Raw genomic sequence first — 18,021 nt, 5'->3', positions numbered from 1 at the left:
TTTGAATTTAGCTTTACACTTAAATGTAACAAAAGGAGAAGAAAATAAATTCTCCAGGAAGAGAGGAATCTAAATGTAGGTTAGTGAAAAGTCAAAGTATTTTTGTCCCAACTAAGTTTAAATCTTCTTTCCATGTTACCATATGTGCTGCTCCAGTGCATCTTTGCAGAAGTTGGCATTCCAGATTTTGCATGAGGCGATCCGTCATAGCTTTCCAAATGTTCTGTTTTTATATTCTTGCTAGGAGCCCAGGAAATGTCTTTAGACTGTCTCTTTACAATATGGCATTTTCATTGCCTCAGTTGTTCTTCGTTGTCATCATTACCTGTCTCAACTCTTCCTGCACAATTTTTTTTTTAATTGAAGCATAATTGACATACAATGTCGTAGTGGTTTTTAGGTGTACAACATACTGATTCAGTAATTCTATACATTACCCAGTGCTTACCACGGTAAGAGTAGTCACCATCTAACATCATTACTTCACTGAAGTATATGTAAAAGTGTTCTCTGCATTTCTTCAGTGATGACAGGGTCACGTGGTTGGGGGAGTTGATGTTGATCTTATGCTTTTAAAACAGAGCCATTGCAGTAGAAGGGATATTCTACCTACTGAACACTGCTACATGGTAGATGTAGGGAACTTCTAGAATATTTGCACATTTCCACACATCTCAGTAGAAAAGCGCCAGACTTGGACATGTACTGCCTGGGTTCTATTTAAGCCTGTTCCTTTTGTTTTATTTCATTTTTTTTCTTACTAACTTAGAAGTGTGGAAAAACCTTTCCCCCCCCTTTACTCCCCAGATTGTTAATCCACCCAAAGACTTGAAGAAACCGCGTGGAAAGAAATGCTTCTTTGTGAAGTTTTTTGGAACAGAAGATCAGTGAGTAGTGCTCATCAAGAGTTTCACTTTCCCTTTGGGCGTTGCCCTGGATCTGAGCTGCTTGTGAGAATATTCTAAGGACCCTAGTTCATTTTTACTGTAGTCTGTCAGGCATATTGTTCTGGCTTTATACCTAAATAAAAGGTACTATTCTTAGCTTTTAGAAATTGTCCTGGGGCCAATAACAACTTCAGTCAAGTGAGAAATAGGACTCACTATCTTCTAAATATGATAATCACAATAAGATTATTTCTCACATCTCTTTATCGAATCCCATAGGTAGTTCTTTTTATTGGGGCCATGTTTGGTTCTCTTTTAATGGCTGGTTATCATTGTGGTTCACGTATGAGGTTTACAGTGAAATCAGAACCATTCATTTGAGATTCTGTGATAGACCATGTAGGTCACAGTGAGGAGGAGAATGCGTATTTACCTGAGTTTCCAGTGATTTGTTCAGCTTTCTTGTTATTACATGGATTTGATTACCTGGGTGTAGCTAGATGGTTTAAGTATTTGCATTTCTACTTACGATTTTTAGAGAAAAATGTAGTCTGGGGTTTGAAAAATTTGAGTTTTCTGAGGAATCTAATATCAATGGTTAAAATACATGTTCCTAGAAAGTGATATATGATATTCTATAGCAAAACCTCTTATAAACAGTGTTCTTCACTCATTCAGGAGTTTATATGCCAGAGTGCTCAGCCTGGATTAGAGGGGTTTTTTTGTTTGTTTTGTTTTTGTTTTTTAAAGATTTTATTATTTATTTGACAGAGAGAAAGAGACCGAGCATGCACAAGGGAGCACAAGCAGGGGGAGAGGGAGAAGGAGAAGCAGGCTCCCCACTGAGCAGAGAGCCTGATATGGGGCTCCATCCCAGAACCCTGGGATAATGACCTGAGCTGAAGGAGACACTTAATGGACTGAGCCACTCAGGCACCCCCTGGGTTAGAGTTTAAATGGCATGTTTATCTTCACCATGCAGGTATACCAATATACCCAGTTCTCTGTCACAAAACAACTTAGCAGCCTTTTGATGACAGTACTCAAGGGAGTCACTGGCCCAGAGCTGTGAGAGCCAGAGACACTCTGGAAGCTAGAATGTTCTGGTAATGCCACTGACTTTACAAGAAAGATTGTCCTGGTATATAACACAAGTGCTAATTGTACAGCCACACTTCGAATTGTTGACACCAAAAGGAACTTCCAGAGAAAAGCAAATGTTGTGGTCCTTGCCTTTCAGGAATTCAGGTGACAAGACATAAACAGTTTAGATGGGAATAAGTGCAGAGTAAGTGATACAGGTGACTATTAAAGCGTTCTAGAACAAGGAGAGATCAGTGGGGAACAGTCAGGTCATAGAAGGGTGATGGAAGGGGTGCCTGGGTGGCTCAGTCATTAAGCGTCTGCCTTCAGCTCAGAATCATGATCCCAGAGTCCTGGGATCGAGCCCCACATTGGGCTCCCTGCTCAGCGGGAAGCCTGCTTCTCCCTCTCCCACTCCCTCTCCTGTATTCCCGCTCTTGCTGTGCCTCTCTCTGTCAAATAAATAAATAATCTTTTAAAAAGGTGGGGGAGGCGCCTGGGTGGCTCAGTCGTTAAGCGTCTGCCTTCAGCTCAGGTCATGATCCCAGGGTCCTGGGATCGAGCTCCACATCAAAAAAAAAAAAAAGGGGTGACGGAAGAGATGGAGTTAGAATCTACCTCTGGAGGACAGATAGAATTTGAATTGACAGGAAGAAGAAGGGCAGTGCAGGCAGTGGGAATACTGTGAGCAACTGGGTGTTAAGTTGGATGCGTGGGCAGAGAGAGCCTCCCCACCTGGGGTAAAGAACTGTGCTTGAGAATAACAGGCAATATGGTTGACCCAATTTGGTTAGCTAAACAAAGATGTACAAGTCTAAAACAAAAGTGGAAACTCTTGGGAAGTAGGGGCTTGATCAGATTACAGGAGGCCTGAAAGCCATTGTGTTCTTATAATTTAAAAAAATGCCGGAAGGTCAGAAGAGTAAACGGATGCCTATGTATAAAAAATACTACAGGTGAGACAGGAAATTGGAGTTGAGTGCATTTCAATACTTAATCAGGTACACAAGTGAAGCCAATGAAAGGGATGCACTTATTGAACACAAAAATAACCTAATGGTGTTAGTAGTGGTGGTGGTGGTGATGTGATTTCTAACTAAAATTCTTTGAGGGGATTCATAAGCAAGTGGATTTTGGGCAACTGTTAGATATAATATCTTTAAGCTTATAAAACTCCCTTGGTAGAATTCCACATAAAAACTTATTAAAAAACAAGTTGTCACAGGACCAACACATTATCTTTTTGTGGCTAGGCGGTTGACAATGAAAGGAAATGGGTAAGGATCTCCAGGCACTTCTCTGAAGGGAGAAGGGTTCTTAGTGATCAGTGATGAGCAGACATTATTTACTATCTTTAAATTATGTGAAGGTGAAGTATCCAGGGAATTACTTTGAGGAAAGAACTCTGGATTTGATGCTGGCCTGCTGTGCATTCAGATGCCATCTCACTGCCCTACAATTTGGGCAAGCTGTTTTCACCTTTCTAAGCCTTTGTGTCCTTGCCCACATGTGGGATGATGTTCCCTGCCTCGTAGTTATGCAGGAGAAATAGTGCCACTTGTTCGTAGGGTGGTGTGGTATACAGCAGGGGTTCAGTAAACTTCAGGTGGACATATATATATATTACAAGGGAGAGAATAGCTGGTAAGAAGCAGGTGGCTTTAAATAAGGGAAACTTAGGATTTGTTTGAAAAAGGAAGGCATTTGTATTGGAAATTCCTAAAGACTTCAGCCAGGTCTGTTTTTTTGTTTTATTTTGCTTTTTTGTTTTTTAAGATTTTATTTATTTATTTGAGCACAAGCAGGGAGGAGAGGGAGAAGCAGGCTCCCCACTGAGTGGGGAGCCAGACACGGGGCTTGATCCCAGGACTCTGGGATCATGACCTGAGCCCAAGGCAGACGCTTAACTGATTGAGCCACCCAGGGGCCCCCAGGTCTTTTCTTTTGACCAAAAAGGCTTCAAACACAAAACAGTAAATTGTTCCACGTTTTTTTTTTTTTTCAATTGTTCTATCTTTATGGAAAAACTATGCTGTGCCTTGCCAGGAGTGCTATGTGCAGTTGAGTCCATGCTCCCAAAGGGATCTGATGGAACTAATTAAGATCAGAAAAGGGGACCAAGTCAGATCAAAGAGTAGGATTCTTTAATGTGAAAAAGTAAAGTCTGAAAAAGAGCACAATCAGAATTGATGAAATGCTGAATGACCCTAAGGAGGTAAACACTGACCTGTTCATAAATCATCAGACATTTCCGATAGCGGCACTGTGAGTAGAACAAATGCTGTGGTGACCAAGTTTAGGGCATGCGTAAGAAGTACTGTAGGAAACAGACTTTTGAGAAGCGCTTTAGATGGGAAGTACAAGTGGACTTTTAGAGATGAGTACTGCTTTGTGAAGGGTAAGGCTATAGGTGGTTCCAGAAGAAACTGGGCTCTACCTCACCTTTGATGCTTGATATAAGGGAGAGGGGCATATGCTCCTTGCACATGTTAGTTACGAGGCTCTGACTTTGGTGGATAGGGCCTGACCCCATGGGGCTGCTCCTGAATTTCTGAGCAATATAGGATTCAGTCAGAGACGTTCCTTTTCAAAACTGAACACTATGTATGGGGGAAAATATTTATAAATAAGATTTCTTTAATATTAGCAGGGATCTTTATTAAAGAGTGAAAAAGGTAGTTCCTTAAGATAAAGAATTCAGTGGCTCAGTCAGTTAAGCCCAGGTCGTGATCCGAGCACGGAGCCTGTTTCTCCCTTTCCCCGACTTGTATTCTCTCTCTCTTATAAATAAATAAAATCTTAAAAAAAAAAAAAGAAAGATAAAGATTTCAGTCTTCGAGAAAACTAGTTTTTCTCTCTCCCTTCCTCTGTCAAAACATCTGACAAATTGTGTTGATGTTCTGTTAGAAAGAGAGAAGACCAGACCTTCCTAACCGATGTCCTGTCCAGCCAACCCTGGAAGGGGAAGGACTTAGTAAGATGGCTGGATTCAGCTGTCTGAGCCTGGATGGCCAGTATGGGGGTTACTTATGGTTGTTTTCTATTTCATGGAGATACAAAGGGAAAAATAACTTTAGCATAACTTGGACTACTCTGCCAGGTGACTCCACCCACAGTTGTGGTCTCAGGCACATGAGAGCTCACCTTGGACAGGGAGTTACCCATCAGAATAGAAACTGAGCTCGGGGTTTGAAGTTTTCATCAGTGGCCATGGATGGCAGAATGGAGGGAGCTCATTTAGTCTGTGGGTGTTCAAAAACGCTCAGAGACAAACGGTTCAAGAGAACACTACTGGCAAAAGAGGGTAGATCCCAAATGACCACCTGAGAGTTTCTGTAGCAGTCTTCATACCTGATCCTACAACAGCCATTTCGGGAAATGGATAGGATATTTGTTCTGGTTCTCACTTTTTAACAGATTTGTACACTGAGAGGCAGGAGATTTGTGGAGTTCAGTGATAGAATGTCCAGGATCCCAACCTGAAATACTTTTTTCATCAAGGCAGATATAAGGTATGAAGTGAGTACTAAAGTAACTCTTGGAGAAGAACCTGTAGCTTGTAATTACAAGCAGATTGGAGCCATCCGAGCATCCCTCTTTCTTTTCGCCTGGCACCTGATCGCCCTGCTTTCCCTACATCCAACACTGTGCAATAGCTGGAGAACGGAGCCAAATGGATGGTGAGCGCGCTGCTATTTGGACTGAGCCAGCAATGTCCCTCTGCCAGGGCTGGACAATACCTGTCCTAGAGAGCACTGAGTAGATTTTCCTCTCCCAGCACCAGCATCCATCCTACGGGTGACTCCCCTCATGGCTGAGACAGTGGACTCCAGGAGCAGGTGTGTCATGCACCAGAATTAAAGAATCTGGCACAAAAGAAGCAGCTGACCATATTGGCATAGACAGCGCAGCTTGAAAGCCTTCTCCAGCATTTGGGAATGTTTTCAAGTTTTGAAAAGAGAATCTTCTAAATCTATTTTATCTGCAAGTCTTTGTTGATGTCTGTATGATAATCATTGCTTGAGATTAACTGACAAACTCTTATTTTCTTTGTGGCTTTTTTTTTGGTTGTTTTGTTTTTTGATTTGTGGGTTTTTGGGTGTCTTGATTTATGAACAGCTTAGACTTGTAGCTGTAACAACTCAGTAATCTTCAGCCTCTTTCGGTGGTTTTAAAGCAGGGCAAACATACAAATCATTTGCTCAGTACTACTCAAATCTAGATGGAAAAGCAACTCATGTCTTCTGTCCCCGTCTTTGTTCTCACCTTTGGACTGTGCTGACACGTGTGTGTTCTCCCTCCCACCCCCACCCAGGTCATTGTGTCATGCAAAGTCTGAGACACATACGTGAGAGTTTTGGAGATTATTCGTAGACCCACATGTTTAATATGATGTGTACATGGTATGATTTTAACCTAAGGGGAAAGCAGGTCAGAATTATGGAAGTTTTTGAAAATGTGAGGTGTTTAATTTCATTTTGAGTGGAGTGTGTAATCTGAGAGTGGCTTATAGTGGAAAGTTTATATTCGCAAATGAAAAGAATTTACAGGAGGTGTATCAGAATACCAGGGTAAGTTTGCTGCTCCTGGCTGTGTTACAGGTGCAGTTACACCTGCAACCAGGCAGTAGCTACCCACCTGAGGAAGTCATGGGAGCAGCCCTCTGGGTAGAGCAGCCCATGTTCTACAGCAGAGACCTTTATTGTTGATTTGTTGTTTCTTAAAGATAATACATGTTTATGGCACCTCCCCCCCAAATTAAGCTATGAACTGTGAAACAGTTCCATTCATTCCTGTCCCTCAGCCACCCAGTTACCAGCCCTTGGGCATCCAGTTATACTAGCTTCTTTTTTTTTTTTTTTTAAAGATTTTATTTATTTATTTGACAGAGAGAGAGACAGCAAGAGAGGGAACACAAGCAGGGGGAGTGGGAGGGGGAGGAGCAGGCTCCCCGCTGAACGGAGAGCCCGATGCGGGGCTCGATCCCAGGACTCTGGGATCATGACCTGAGCCGAAGGCAGACGCTTAACAACTGAGCCACCCAGGCGCCCTTATACTAGCTTCTTATGGCATGTCCCTCCAAAGATACTGTGGGCAGAATCAAGAAATTACATATTCCTTTTTCCTTGTTTTTACACAAGTGATAATGTAGTTCACACACTGCTCTGCATCTTGCTTTCTTCCACTTAACCAGGTATCTTAAGGGACCTTCCATTTTGTTCTTTGTAATGACATCACTGATTGCCACTACAAACAATGGGATTTACTTCCTTGTACGTAAAAGCAAAGGCCCATATTTTACACACCACTTGTCTAAGCTTGATTTTTTACTCCCAGCCCAATAGCAAATTAGGTAGAAAAGATCCAGCTCCTTTCAGGCATCAGGAGGATGATAAGAAGGAAATCATAAGTCGCAGCTCATATCACAGAAACAGAAGTCACCTAAAAAAATAATAACAAACGGGGGCACCTGGGTGGCTCAGTCGGTTAAACGTCCCGACTCTTGATCGCAGCTCAAATCTCAATCTCAGGGTCATGATAAAACAGAAACAAAAATGTACAGGCAACAGCAACAACCAGAAAAGGCCACCAAAGCCTTAGAACATTTAACCCAGGGGCCATCATTCCAGCCCCTCTGAATATGCTTGGAAGGCATCATTTACTCAGTGATTATTTATTGAGCACCAGTTGCATACCAGGCCCAGCTGATGGGCCTCAGTGAGAATGGTGCATTATTGAAGCCCTGGCTGAAAAGCATACTCTTTAAGGAGACAGGGTTTTGCAATATAGCCTTTAGAGAAAAAACTCTATTCGGAAGGCTAAAGTGATTTCAATTTGGCTCGATTTCAAGAGGTAATCCAACTAGGGCTCTGGTGGGCTGGCTTTTTTTTTTTTTTTTTAAGATTTTATTTATTTATTTGAGAGAGAGAATGAGAGAGAGAGAGCACATGAGAGGGGGGAGGGTCAGAGGGAGAAGCAGACTCCCTGCTGAGCAGGGAGCCCGATGCGGGACTTGATCCCGGGACTCCGGGATCATGACCTGAGCCGAAGGCAGTTGCTTAACCAACTGAGCCACCCAGGCGCCCTGGGCTGGCTTTTTATTTACAGTTTTACAGTGCTTCAACAATAGGCTGATTTCTTAACTAGATTAATATTTCTTGGATTTATCCTCTTGATATTTATACTGTCCATTCTTTTAGCAAACCATTTTCACTTTTCAAAAATGGTCAGAGAGGAAAATTTCATTTTAGGATGCAAATGCCAGAATGGAATTTTGACTGTACCATTCTTCTGGCAGAAATCAGTAATCCACTTAAAATGCTTCAATGGAAAAATGGGCATGGATTATTGGTGCTTCCTCCACGCATGTCCTTACCTCTCCACTTCCTCTGGTTCATGTGGGGAGAGGAAGGCAGGGATTAGTATGCCTAGAGTGTATTGTCCCATCTCAGGAAGCTCCATAAAACCACACCATTGATCTTACACCAAAACTTGTGTGGGTCTCAGCTTCTAACCTGAAGCCCAGAGAAGGAAGAGGCATGTCCAGAGCACGTGGCCCTTTAAGCCTTATCGCTGGTATTTGTGTCATCTCAGTAGGACAGCTTAACCTGCTTTTCAGGGCATGTGTGGCTTTGCATCTGCTCTGGTGGTCTGTCCTTAGAAACACTAAATGGGAGGAGAAGCAGGAGGGTCCATTCAGTGGTGTACCTGCCAGGCAATGTAAGGTCAAAATATAATTCCGTTTTTCTTCCCCATAGAATAGACCAATTCATTCTATCATAGCAAGTCTCAGACTTTAAGATGAGTTAGTCACTGGAAGGTACCTGCTTACCTCACCTGGTTGGAACTTTATGCAGTGAGACAGCATCTGAGTCTTTGTTCATCGTTCAGTTCTCTGTGGCTTTGTTTAGCCATAGATAACATGCTTAGTCCTGGTTTGCTATCACATTTATAGGCTGATAGTCCTACGGCTATTGTGTTTGTACAGATCCATGGTCACGATTATTAGCATAACACTTAAATCATAGGTGGCTGTAGGTGGGTTGGCTAAACTATTTTTATGTAGAGATTAGCACTTGTTTTTTTTTTTAAATGGGCTCCATTCCGAGTGTGGAGCCCAGTGTAGGGCTTAAACTCACCATCTTGAAATCAAGACCTGAGTTGAGATCAAGAGTTGGACGCTTAACTAAGTCACCCAGGCGCCCCACATTTTTACTATTATTAGTGAATATTCTCCAGTTATCTCTAAAGGAGAGGACCCTAGGTTAGTGGGATAGCTCAGTTTCTCTATCCTTAACCTGACCCCTTTTTTCAGAAGGTTATGCTATGAGACTTGTGAGTATTACATAGTAAAAATGTATATAAATTAGCTGTTACCTCGCCAAGCCTATAAAATCCTCTCCTTTGTACTGGGACGCTGAATGTCATTTAGAAAAACCACAGGAAGCCAGCTGGGGCAGATTTGTTCAAGTCAGTCTGGTAGGCCAGATATTCCAGAATTGACAAGTGATGGCTTTTTTACTTGCATGTGTTACACATTGATGGTAGGAATTAAAAAATAAACATCATAAGGGTATGTTGTACCTTTAATCACAAGCAGAATCTTGTTTCTAAAGACCTCCTATTACAACTGCTGGCCTAATTCCAAATCATGTGTCACTTGTTTTGTGTGGTTTAGTAGCCACAGACAGGATCATTTATCAACAAATATCGCAAAGAGGAGCAGATTTCACATGCTGCATTTCTTGAGCCATGGGTGCATCCCTGATTCTCAGTTGATGACAGATTGTCATTCTGGTTTGGGTGTTGACTGGGAAGTGATGTTGCTGTGGTCGATTATGCTTCCTGATGCCCTCGGTCCATGAGGGGCCCCTGTGATGAGAATGGAAGAACATCGCCAGGCTACCCCTGCCCTGCACAAGTGGCAGGCGATGTGTGGTTTAGTGTGGAAGGCTGGTGAACGAGAATGGACATAAATAGCCTGCAACTTGTGGAGGATATTCTGGTTTTGGTGGTGGTGGTTGTGCTTGACTTGTTTCAGGAAGACATACTTTTATAATACCCCAAGAGTTTGGGGTGGGTGGTAACATGTTTTGAAAAAATGGCAGGCCTGGTTCAAAGTCCAGTTAAACCAAACGGATATTTGCATTCTGTTGTGATGAGGTAATTGATAATTTATGGCATGGGCAGTGTGGATCATACCCTTTCTGTATGTGTTTTCTGCTAGTGCGTGGATCAAAGTGGAACAGCTAAAGCCATACCATGCACACAAGGAGGAAATGATCAAGATCAACAAGGGGAAACGATTCCAGCAGGCTGTGGATGCTGTTGAAGAGTTCCTCCGGAGAGCCAAAGGGAAAGACCAGGTGAGAGACTGATTCTTGCTTTATTCCAGCATCTAACTGGTTATTTTGGCGTAGTAACTAACAGATTAAATATGGCCCAAACCCAAACTCTATTCTTATGCCATGCCAATGGCGAGAACACTACTTCAGTTCTAGGGTATCCGCATTTGGCTTATCAGCTTGAAACTCCATGCATGCGGCAGACTTTTCTGAAATAGATTGCTCTTCTTAGGAAAGTCACTTGGACTCAGGAGAAGTATCTCAGCTTTTGAGTACAACACAGGCATTTCTCCCTTTGACATCCTAGAGATTAGGAGTGTTCTTGGGTATATCCACTGCCTGGGTGTAAATCCCACTTCTTAGCTTTGGGTACAGGCAAGTGATTTGACTTTACCTGCTTCCCCAAGTATCAGTGGAAGCAATAGCAGAACCTATTTCATAGGGTTGTTGTGTGGATAGCACATGTAAAGCGCTTCTCCTAGGGTGTGGCTTGTGTAAGTGGCGGTGGTGGCGGCAGTGGCTGCTGTGGTGGCTATCATTGTTATTATTAAACTTTCAGACATCGTCCCACAATTCTGCTGATGACAAGAATCGGCGTAATTCCAGTGAGGAGAGAAGTAGGCCAAACTCAGGTGATGAGAAGCGGAAGCTTAGCCTGTCTGAAGGGAAGGTGAAGAAGAACATGGGAGAAGGAAAGAAGAGGGTGTCTTCAGGCTCTTCAGAGAGAGGCTCCAAGTCCCCTCTGAAAAGAGCCCAAGAGCAAAGTCCCCGAAAACGGGGTCGGCCCCCAAAGGATGAGAAGGTTTGTTTTACCTCTGCAGCTTCCGGGATTAGTGACTTCCTTCTGTCTGTGAAAGAGTTGAGCTCTACAGTGCCTCGGCTCACTGAGTGGACGTAGAAACCTGTGCTAAGCGCTGCCCTAAAGAATCCTGCAGACCAGGGGAGGGACTCAGCCTGGGGGCACAGGCATGAAATAGGAACACAAGGCAGCAAAGGATTTCTCATTCAACTAAATGGTCGAGGCAGGAGAACAGTCCACCTGAGCCAGCATGCAAGGGCTGGCACGGGAAGGGGCTTAAGGAAGAGGGGAAGGCATTCCAGAGACAGAGGGCCCAGCCTGTGTAGGGCTTGATGTTGGCGTGGATATTCTCATTATAGGTAGAGGACAAGGAGAAGAGCAGAGAGCTAAAAGTGGGTTGTCACTGGATTGTGGAGGGCCGCGAGGTCTACTGAAGCAGTATTTACTGTCATGGGTCCATAGGGGGCCACAGACTTGTTGGGGCTGGGTGTCAGTGTGGTGGAGAGCTCCAAGCTGCATGTTAACAATGGTGGAGGGCAGAGAAAAAGGCTAAAGCTGGTCAGAAAGCTAAACCCAGGTTTGCATTTATATACAAGGAGCTATCCTGATAGCAAATACTGAAAAGAACTGCCTGAGAGGCACTTCAGAGGAAGGGCTCATAAGATTTAGCAACGGGTTACAGAGGAAGGGGGGAGGGAGATGATTTCAGGTTTTGTTTGGAAAATGGTAATAACTTTCTCAAGAGCAAGAGTCAGGAGTAGGGTTGGCGAACGGAGCAAGAGGACTAGATCTGTCTTGAATGTGATGAATTTGAGGTGATGCCAAGACTATTAGGGAGACTTGAACTAATGTCGGGATGGAATGTAGATGCGGGAGGCAAATATGTAGAAGTATGTTGGAGAATACATACAAAGTGTATCTGAGGCCCAGTGGGATTGGTCTCCAGAGAAAGTAAGGAGGGCGCAGAGTGAAGGGCAGGATTCTGCTTCGCAGGGAAAATACCCGTACGTCAGAGTTGGAAGGATTCGGAGGAGCCATCACAGTGAAATAAAGTGGAAATAACGTAACTTTCACCTTCCTGAGAAGATGTAGGTCAAGTCTCAAAAGCCAAGGGAAGAGGATTCGAGATGGAGGGGGTAGTCTGTGAAAACACAGGGGAGAACTGTTAGAGCACAGTCAAGGGGACAGGAGCCAGATGGCTGGAAGAAACAGTTGGGTGATAAGGCCTTGACAAAACACTAGACCACATCAGATCACGGCCTGCAAATTCAGACACCAGCGAGACCAGACAGGTCATGGCAGCAAGGGGAGGCTGGCTGAGGGTTTGCAGCCCTGACCTGCCTCCACACTGAGAGCACTAGGGGTGGCAGCAGCTGGTGCTCTGGGGAAGTCATTGCTCTGTCCATGAGGTCCCAGCCAACTTTTGCCAGGTCATCTGGTTTTTCCTCTAGAGAAGCTAGAAATACTAATTTTTATGTGTAACATTCCAATTTTATGTGTTACACGCTAATTCAAAATTTTAAAATACTTTTAGGTCCAAGGAACATCTCTGGGCCAGATTGAGCCTGTGGGCTGCCACTCTGTGACCACTGTGTTAGAGAAAGTCCTTCTCACTGTCAGACAACCTGGGACTGAGAGTAGACAGAGTGACTAGCGGTCAGGACAGCCCTGGCTGACGGTGAGCACAGGGAACTGCCAGCCAGAGGTGGAGAAGGTGGAGAAAACAGCTAGCTGTGGTGCAGAAAGAACTTTCAGGGGGTGTGTTCTAATTTGATCCAATTGAATTGATTTCCTGGGGATCCAGAGGCATCTGAGCTGTCAGGTTTTATACTGTTCTCCAAATTCCTATTTTCTGCTTTCTAAAGCCGTGGATCTCACCAACTCCGTGCTGGCCCTGCAGAGAAACGACATCTTTTTGGAAAAAGAGAAGTGTGCAGGAGAGGTGAGGAGGAGGTCTGAGTCGGAACTGTGACTCCGTAACTTGCTGCAGCTGTGTGGCCTTGGCCAACTTCCTTTGCCTTGGTTTCCTCATCTGATCATTGGGAATAATAGTGATACCTGTCTCTCAGGTTTGTCGTGAGAATTAAATGAGTAACAAGAGCAAAGCATCAAGAACAGTGTGCCGTGCACCACGCATTTGAAAAATGGCTTTATGTTTGTCAGTGTCTGGCAGGAGCCTGTTGTGCAGCGAGAGCATAGTGGTTTTAGTGTCACCCGAGGCCGCCACCGGGCTTTACTGCAGGGACTCTTCTCACAGGCTCCCAGGGAAAAGCAGTTTGCCCTTGAATCTGAATTATTAATCAGGGGATAGTAACATTTCTGCTGCCGTTCTTGGAGTCAGGTCCCCTGCCAAGAGGTCTACTTGCTCTTTACCCTTAGCGCAATGCTTCCTACAGTCTCCTTGCTTGGCCAGCCTCTAGTGAAGGATTTGTCAGCTGGAGAGGAAGGAGTATGGTTAGTGGTGCAGGGCGGACACAGCCCTTTCAGTTCAGACAGTTGGTTTTAATTAAGCACCTTCAGAGATGTAGGGAATCTGGGCTTGGAATTTTGGTGCATCTTCTGATCTAATAGGTCCTGCGGTCTAAAAAGAGTGTGTGTTGCTACAGTAATGACTTCTTTCTGAAACAGCAGTAGCCTAGGCTGATAACTGGGCAAAGTCTCGGATGATAGCCATTCGGAGCCATAATCCCCTGTCCTGTGAGGATTAGTGGAAAAGGCTGACCTTTTGACGCAGAGGCGTCAGTTGCGTGCATACAGGGAAAGGCTGGGTTCGTGCCTCAACTGTGGTGTGAGAGGTGTGCCCTCATCCTCTCTCAGGGGCTCTCATTTCCAAGTCCTGGGCTGAGAAGAACTGCAGCTTTGGGCACACAGCACCCTGACAGCACAGAGCCCTCAGGGCTGTGGCTCTCCTCAAATCCCCGAGTGGTTCAGGCACTGCTGACTGGGAGTCGAGGCCTTCCGCTGGTGCCAGATGGAGAGCCAGTGTCTCCACCCCACTCTCCTATCCTGAGACCTTAAGCAGGTCACTAGAGCTGTGCTGCCCCTAGCCACAGGGGACAGATACAGAACATGTCCATCGCGGCAGGACGTTCTTGGGACAGTTCTACACTAGGCCTCTTTTTTCCCCATATCTCTTTGTTCAGCACGTGTTGATTGAGCAGCCCCACATAAGCCAGATGTCTAGTGATAAAGCAGCATGATAGTTAGACCAGGCCCCTCTCATGTTCACTTCTTCAGTAAATAGCGAGCATCTCCTCTGTGCCAGGCATGGCTCCCTGCGTGGGATACAGAGTAAACAAAATTGGCAGAGGTCTTGCTTTCATAGAACTCACTTATAATCACATCAGCATCACATAGAAAGATACAGAGGGGTCAGGGAAAGCACCCCAATAAGGTGACATTTCCGCGGAGACCTGAAGTGAGCATGTGAGCCAAGCAGATAACTGTTGGAAGAGCATTCCCAGTAGTGCAAAGGCAAATGCTTGGTGTGTTTGGGGAATGGCTGGAGGGCCAAGGCGGTGCTGGTGAGTTAGAGAGTGGTGAGGGGGAGAAAATATAATAGGATATGAATTCAGAGAGTAGGGTGGAGTTGAGGGGTTGTAGAACTTATAGTGCCCCATAGGCCTGACTGTGTGAGACAGGAAGCCAGTTGTAGGCAGAGAAGTGGCCTACTCCACTCTAGCTCCTGTGCCCAGTCTAGACTGCAGGGTTCCAGAACAGAAGCAGAGGGGGATCCCTTTTGCTACAGTCCAAGTGGCAGGGGATGGCAAAAAAAGGGGTCACCGATCCGCAGTTGTAAAACCATAATCATTGCTACCAGGTACGGGGAGGGTGGAATCAAGAAGGACTGCAAAGATCTCAGCCTGGTAGAACGGAGCTGCTTTTCTAAGACTGCGAAGACTGTGGAAGGCACCATTGGGGCAGGGAGATCCCAGAGTTCAGTGGGATGTTCAAGATTCCCCTGAGATACCCAAGTAGAAATGTCAGGAGGGCCACCGTGGCTGGAAGATCCCACATGTGGAAAGGGAGTGTGAGGTGAACTTGGTGGAGGGGATAAGAGCACAGCTGAAGCAGCATCCTGCCCAGGATGGGTGTGGGCAAGGCTGTTGGTGGGGAGGTACGCTCCGTTTCACTGGGTCCTGCCCTTGCATCAGCCTGGAGAGGGAGTGGAGCTCTTGGCTCCCAGTTGCCCTGGATTGGAAGTCTGGCTTTGTCACTTAGTAGCTTAGTAGTTAAAACGCTGGGCACATTTCCTCATCAGCACCATGTGGCTTTCTTAGGTTTGTTTTTTGTTTTTTTTTTTTTTTGAGATTCTCTCTGAAGCCAGTACTGTTTTCTTAATGTTCATTATTGGCCATAAAGAATCTTCTCTGTGACTTGCTAACAACATTGCACACCATAGTTGGGATTTCCAGAGACATCTGTCCTTGTGAAACTTGGGCACAAGAAGACAATTTGTTATTTCAAGAACAGAGAAGAAAGCCTTGCTCCATGTTGATGAGAACTTGCCTGGTTTCTCCCAATGGACAGTCAGAACCGTGCCTGGGGACTTAGGCTGAGACTGGAGTTGGCTAGGGGGTTCGTTTGAGGTGGAATGTAACTGAAGGAAACGAAGCAGGATTTGGCGATTTGGCGCAGGAAGACATCTGCTACTGAGGTGGCCTCAGTGTCTTGACCATCTGCCTTTCCCTCTGTAGGATCTCACCATCCCTGAGTCTAGTACCGTGAAGGGGGTGATGGCTGGACCGATGGCCGCGTTTAAATGGCAGCCGACCGTGAGCGAGGTAACAAGCTCTCCCGCAGGCCAGGATAAGCCCAGCCTCCAAGCTGGTTTCCTGGCCTGTGTGAGGCGCTTTTCCTTTCCCCATTCTTTAAATTGCAAGAAAGTACTGAGGTGTTTGAGGGGGAAAAGTGCAAGTCTCCACCCTCATGGGTGCTCAGTTTCATGTTCAATATAACTTCTTCCAGACCCTTTGCTACAACCCCCATTCACTCATCATTTATAGAATTATATACCCACATGGGGTTTCTGTTGTTGGAAATAGGGTTGGTTTTCACAAACACAGGATTGGCCCACACATTTTTTTACTTAATGCTTTATAGACACCTTTCACTGTTCACATATACAACTCTGCTGTTCAGTAGCCCCTTGGAGTGGATGCCCCAGTCCCCTGTTGTGCCTAATTGTGAAAGCCCTTGAAAGTGCTACACTCATTGCCCTGCATTTCTGTTTATATCGATCCTCCGTGAGACAAGACACTCAGGGGTCTGGCACCAGACACAGTAGGTAAAACCCTAGAATTGGGAGAGTGCTGAGAATTTATCTGGCCTCGCCTAGTCAGTTATCCAAAGGGACTGGTAAATGCTGCATTTTAAAAATACCAGTATACCTCTTAAATATTTTCCTGCAGTGTTACTAGAATAATTTTTATGCCACCCTGACAGAACTGTCTCTTCTTTTCCATTTGTAGCCAGTTTCCCTCTAGCTGGAGCAGGGACTGTTTATAAAAGACTTAGACCAACAATGGGAAAGGGCTTCCAGGCAGTTATATAGTCGAGACCAGCTGCCAGGGGTGTTTCAGCCAGAGGAGAGTCAGTTACCAGGCAAGGTGACCTCTAATAGAAGATAAGTTGTTTTATTGAATCATTTTCTGGTTTCAGCCTGTGAAAGATGCAGACCCTCATTTCCATCATTTCCTGCTCAGCCAAACCGAGAAGGTGAGTCGGTCTTCTACATTTTTGATCCTTGGTCAGGGGCTGGCCTAAAGGGAGAAGGTGGCTCCATCAAACCTCACCCTACTAGTCTGAAAGGTTAGGCTCTGCTTCTACCACTGCCCAGAGCAACTAGATAGAAAGTCACATGGAGGCCCACTCGTGACTCAGGTGTTGTTACAGTTAAAAGTAAACCCCCCTCGCCCCCCAAAAATTTAAGGCTCAGCAGCTGTGTGGTTGAGACATTTGTGAGTCTGGGGCAGAAGCCAGACCTTGTGAGCTATCCACATTCATGAGGTAGCCCTTGCTGTTTGGTGGATGCATTCTCAGGCTTGCTATGCAAGCAGTCTCTCTAAACCATCGGGTTGTGGAGGGCAAGCTTCCCAGAGTATCTGCAAGGCCATGAGTTAGGCTGAACCTTGATATAGGACCTGATAGGCTGTGGCTTTGGAGTTGGACAGATCTGGGTTGCAAGCCCAGTTACACTGAGTAGACTTGTAACTCTGAGTGTATGACTTCATGAATCTGATCCTTAATGTCATCATGGGCAAAAGAATCTTGCAGAGTTGCATAGATATTTAAGTGAAGTAGTTTGTGTTACCTTTCTGATGTGTCCTTTGGAGTTCAGTAAAGTCGAACAGCAAATAGGTTTCAGTGTTAACACCACACTTTAGGCCTAACCTCTTAGGGAAATTATAACGAAGACCAGTTAAGCGTTCAGTTTAATACATGGTCTTTTTCCCTCCTTTATTAGCCAGCTGTCTGTTACCAGGCAATCACAAAGAAGTTGAAAATATGTGAAGAGGTACGTAGGTTCCATGCCTCCCTATTTTTCTCTTCCACTGGGGCCCTTGCCATGGGCAGACTGACCTGATGAGCTGTGCTTCCTTTCCCTAGGAAACTGGGTCCACCTCCATCCAGGCAGCAGACAGCACGGCCGTGAATGGCAGCATCACACCCACAGACAAAAAGTAGGACCTTTGAAGAAGAAAAGGCTTCTTGTGGCTCTAGTTCTGTTAGGGAATAGGGGATGACCCCCAGGGGGCTCTTTAAGGGTTGTATCCCAACCATTGGTGGGACTGAATGGAAAGAGAGAGGGAAAGTTGTAATTTTTAGTGAGTTGCCTGGAATTAATTTGACCTGCAGGAGACCAAGGTCCTTTAAGTACATGGTGGGGTTGCCTTCATAGCTCACT

The 18,021-nt window shown here is 45.1% G+C and overlaps 1 protein-coding gene across 7 annotated transcripts in view; it reads left to right on the top strand.

Moving 5' to 3' along the window:
• GLYR1 (glyoxylate reductase 1 homolog) overlaps positions 1–18,021 on the top strand; it is a 34,861-nt gene that overhangs the window by 1,402 nt on the left and 15,438 nt on the right. For 4 of the 7 annotated variants that reach the window (XM_035022206.1, XM_035022205.1, XM_035022202.1 and 1 more), the window contains exons 3-9: positions 808–887; positions 10,198–10,336; positions 10,875–11,117; positions 15,812–15,898; positions 16,776–16,832; positions 17,581–17,631; positions 17,724–17,797. In XM_035022206.1, coding sequence (XP_034878097.1) covers positions 808–887; positions 10,198–10,336; positions 10,875–11,117; positions 15,812–15,898; positions 16,776–16,832; positions 17,581–17,631; positions 17,724–17,797 — 731 coding nt within the window. The remainder of the gene's footprint in view (positions 1–807; positions 888–10,197; positions 10,337–10,874; positions 11,118–15,811; positions 15,899–16,775; positions 16,833–17,580; positions 17,632–17,723; positions 17,798–18,021) is intronic. The other 3 variants (XM_035022209.1, XM_035022208.1, XM_035022207.1) reach the window with 1 other exon arrangement.

The sequence above is a fragment of the Mirounga leonina genome, unplaced genomic scaffold, assembly GCF_011800145.1.
Source record: "Mirounga leonina isolate KUSES-001 unplaced genomic scaffold, KU_Mleo_1.0 Mir_175, whole genome shotgun sequence".
NCBI classification, from domain to species: Eukaryota; Metazoa; Chordata; class Mammalia; order Carnivora; family Phocidae; genus Mirounga; species Mirounga leonina.
This window is presented reverse-complemented; position numbering and strand designations above follow the sequence as displayed.